Source organism: Brassica oleracea, unplaced genomic scaffold (genome assembly GCF_000695525.1).
Source record: "Brassica oleracea var. oleracea cultivar TO1000 unplaced genomic scaffold, BOL UnpScaffold01993, whole genome shotgun sequence".
In the NCBI taxonomy this organism is placed as follows: Eukaryota; Viridiplantae; Streptophyta; class Magnoliopsida; order Brassicales; family Brassicaceae; genus Brassica; species Brassica oleracea.
Window position 1 is genome coordinate 1 of NW_013618524.1, and position 3257 is coordinate 3257.

The 3257-nt window shown below is 39.1% G+C and overlaps 1 protein-coding gene across 1 annotated transcript; it reads left to right on the plus strand.

Moving 5' to 3' along the window:
- The first annotated feature begins 2355 nt into the window (after positions 1–2355).
- Positions 2356–3210, plus strand: LOC106321561. The gene has a single exon (XM_013759814.1). The coding sequence runs from the start codon at positions 2356–2358 to the stop codon at positions 3208–3210; it is 855 nt and encodes a 284-aa protein (XP_013615268.1).
- The last annotated feature ends 47 nt before the right edge of the window (positions 3211–3257 follow it).

Here is a 3257-nt window from a genome sequence, read left to right on the forward strand (position 1 = left end):
CCCCTGGAGAGATTTCCCAAACGGTCGAATGTCTAAAGAAAGAATTCTAAATGAAAGACTTAGGAAAAACTAAGTTCTGTTTGGGACTGAAATTTGAGTATGTGGAAAATGGAATCTTTGTGCATCAAAAGACATATACAGAAAAGATACTCAAGCAGTTCAATATGGACAAGGCTCATTCCTTTTCGAGTCCTATGGTCGTGAGGTCCTTAGACCTTGAGAAGGATCCATTCGGACCAAAGAAGCCGGACGAGGATATGCTCGGGCCGGAAGTACCTTACCTAAGTGCCATTGGAGCCTTAATGTATTTGGCTAGCCATACAAGACCGGACGTTAGTTTTACCGTGAGTTTACTGTCTAGATTCAATTCATGTCCGACACTTAGGCACTGGAACGGAATAAAACATCTGTTCAGATATCTGCAAGGAACAACCGATCTCGGATTGTTCTGTAACGATCGGCCAAAAGAAAGCATGGCCAGATATGCAGATGCTGGGTACTTATCTGACCCACACAATGCTAGATCTCAGACAGGTTACGTGTTTATACACGGTGGGGCTGCAGTAAGTTGGCTCCACAAAACAAACCTTAGTGGCAACATCATCTAATCATGCCGAGATCATAGCCATGTATGAAGCAAGCCGAGAGCTTGTGTGGTTGAGGAACATGACCGGCCATATCCTAAGGGAAAGTGGCTTGGCCGTGGGAAAGGAATAGGAAGAACCAACGATCATCTATGAGGACAATGCAGCTTGTATAGCTCAGCTCAAAGATGGATACGTTAAGGGAGATAGAACAAAACACATCTTGCCTAAGTTCTTCTTCACCCATGACCTGCAGAAGGCTAAAGAAGTCGAAGTGGTTCAGGTTCGGTCCAGTGACAATTCGGCCGATCTGTTCACTAAGTCTCTGCCGACCTCAACATTCAGGAAGCTGGTTCTGTTCAAGAAGCTGCTTCATCAGATAGGAATGCGCCAGTTGAAGGATCTTCAGTGATGCCTTAATCAGGGGGAGTGTCATGTGTTGTACTCTTTTTCCTGTCTACGGTTTCCATTTTTCCCACCCTGGGTTTTTGGTTTTCCTAGAGAGGTTTATGAGGCAACGTCGTGCATGATACAGACCCATATGGTTATGGCATCTAAGGGGGAGTGTTATAAATCATTATGTGGATGGCCCATAACCAAGACCAAAACAAGGCTCAGCCGTGTCCAAGAGGAGAGAGAGTCGGCGGCTGAGGAGAGAGAGTCGGCCTATCCTTTGGCCGACCTTAGATCTAGGATTTTTCCATTTATCTGTTTTAGATCTTTTCCTATTTCATGTTGTATTAGGTTTTGGATAATTTCCTTTTTCCTATACTTTGTAATCCTTATATAAGGAACCCATATTGTTCATTAATAATACACATAAACAATTCCCCATTCTTTACAACACTATGGATTTAAAATATTAATCTTGTTTCTATGATCCATATGATCCATATGAAACTTGATTCTAAAATTATATTGAATCCATAAAACTTAAAATTCTCTAAATGTTCTATGTTTCTCTAAAAACTTATAAACTTATTAAAATACCTAAAGATCTACATGAATCTTGTTTATAAAAACTTATGAATCATAAAATTATTAGAGAAAGCTTAAACCTTTTGATTCAATCCTTTTGTTTGGCCATTTTACCANNNNATTTGATCATATTGTTAATTAAACCAACCATGAACCGATTTTATATCATACTGAATTTTGATCACATAGTTTGCTAGTTAAAATAAAACTTGATCTAGTTTCATCCTTGAACCTGATTCTATGATTAAATTATGAACTGATCATTTGTATACCTGATAGTATCATTTAGTAAATCATTAGATCGAACTTGAATCATCCATGAACTGACCTTTGCATGCATCCAACTATCATATTGTTAAAACTGGACATAGGTATCACATAATTGAAACCAAACATACATGTTCGCATAGCTTTAGCAATGATGATACTAGTGCGTCCAAGTGGTTCATGTTGTTTGCATCTAAATGATTCACACTGTTTGCATATAGTTAGACAAAATCGGTTTCCATTTAAAATTTAGTACATTTGCTTTATTCAAAATTTATAAACCAAGTTTTAACCGATTTTGAAAATCTACTTTGGTTTACAAATATCTTGAACATTATAAAAGTTATTTGTCTTGTCCATGATGCATTTTAATCCATCCATATTGATTGACAAAATTTTTATCTTAATACATATAAAATATTTTCTGAAAATAAAATGCATAATAAATCATCAATCTCCTTGGAATATAAATTCAAGTCCTGAATTATATTATGAATCCTTACTCCTTTATGGATATTTGATTCAGATGTCGAAAATCAACAACCTTGAATATGCTTCCCTCAATCTCTCCGGAGATAATTACCTCCAATGGGAGCTTGATACCAAAATCCTCTTAAGGTCCAGAAACCTTGGTGATACTATCACTGAAGGCACTGAGCCATCAGACAAGGATAATTACAAGGCACTTGTTGTCATTCGCCATCACCTTGCTGAAGGTCTCAAGGACCAGTATCTCACAATTGAGAATCCTCTGGAACTTTGGACAGAGTTGAAAACCAGATTTAATCATCAGAAAACTGTGATATTGCCAAAAGCCCTTTATGATTGGAGAAACCTGAGAATCCAAGACTATAAGTCTGTGGAAGAGTATAACTCGGCTTTGTTCAAAATAGTCTCAAAGTTGAAACTTTGTGGTGAGACTATTACTGATGCTGATATGTTGGAGAAAACATTCTCCACGTTCCACACCAGCAATGTTGTGCTTCAGCAACAATACCGAGAGAAGGGTTTCTCCACTTATGCTGCCTTAATCTCTTGTTTGTTGCTAGCTGAGCAAAACAATGAGTTGGTCATGATGAACAGTGAGCTAAGGCCTCCTGGTGCTAAAACATTGCCTGAGGCACATGCGGCCGTAGAGCCAAAGGATGAGACTCCAAGAGAGTCATACCATGGTCGCATGAAAGGCCGTGGTAGATGGCAAGGTCGTAACCGTGGTTTTCAACCACGTGGCCATGGATTTCAACCACGAGACCATCTTGGTCGCAGCCGAGGTCATCAAGCTAACCGTGGGTATAAGTCCGACTTCAAAACCCATGGCTCGAGCTCGACCAAATCTGCATGCTATCGTTGTGGGATGACCAATCATTGGGCTAATAAATGAAAAACTCCCCAACACCTTGTTAAGCTCTACCAGGAGAGCATAAAGGG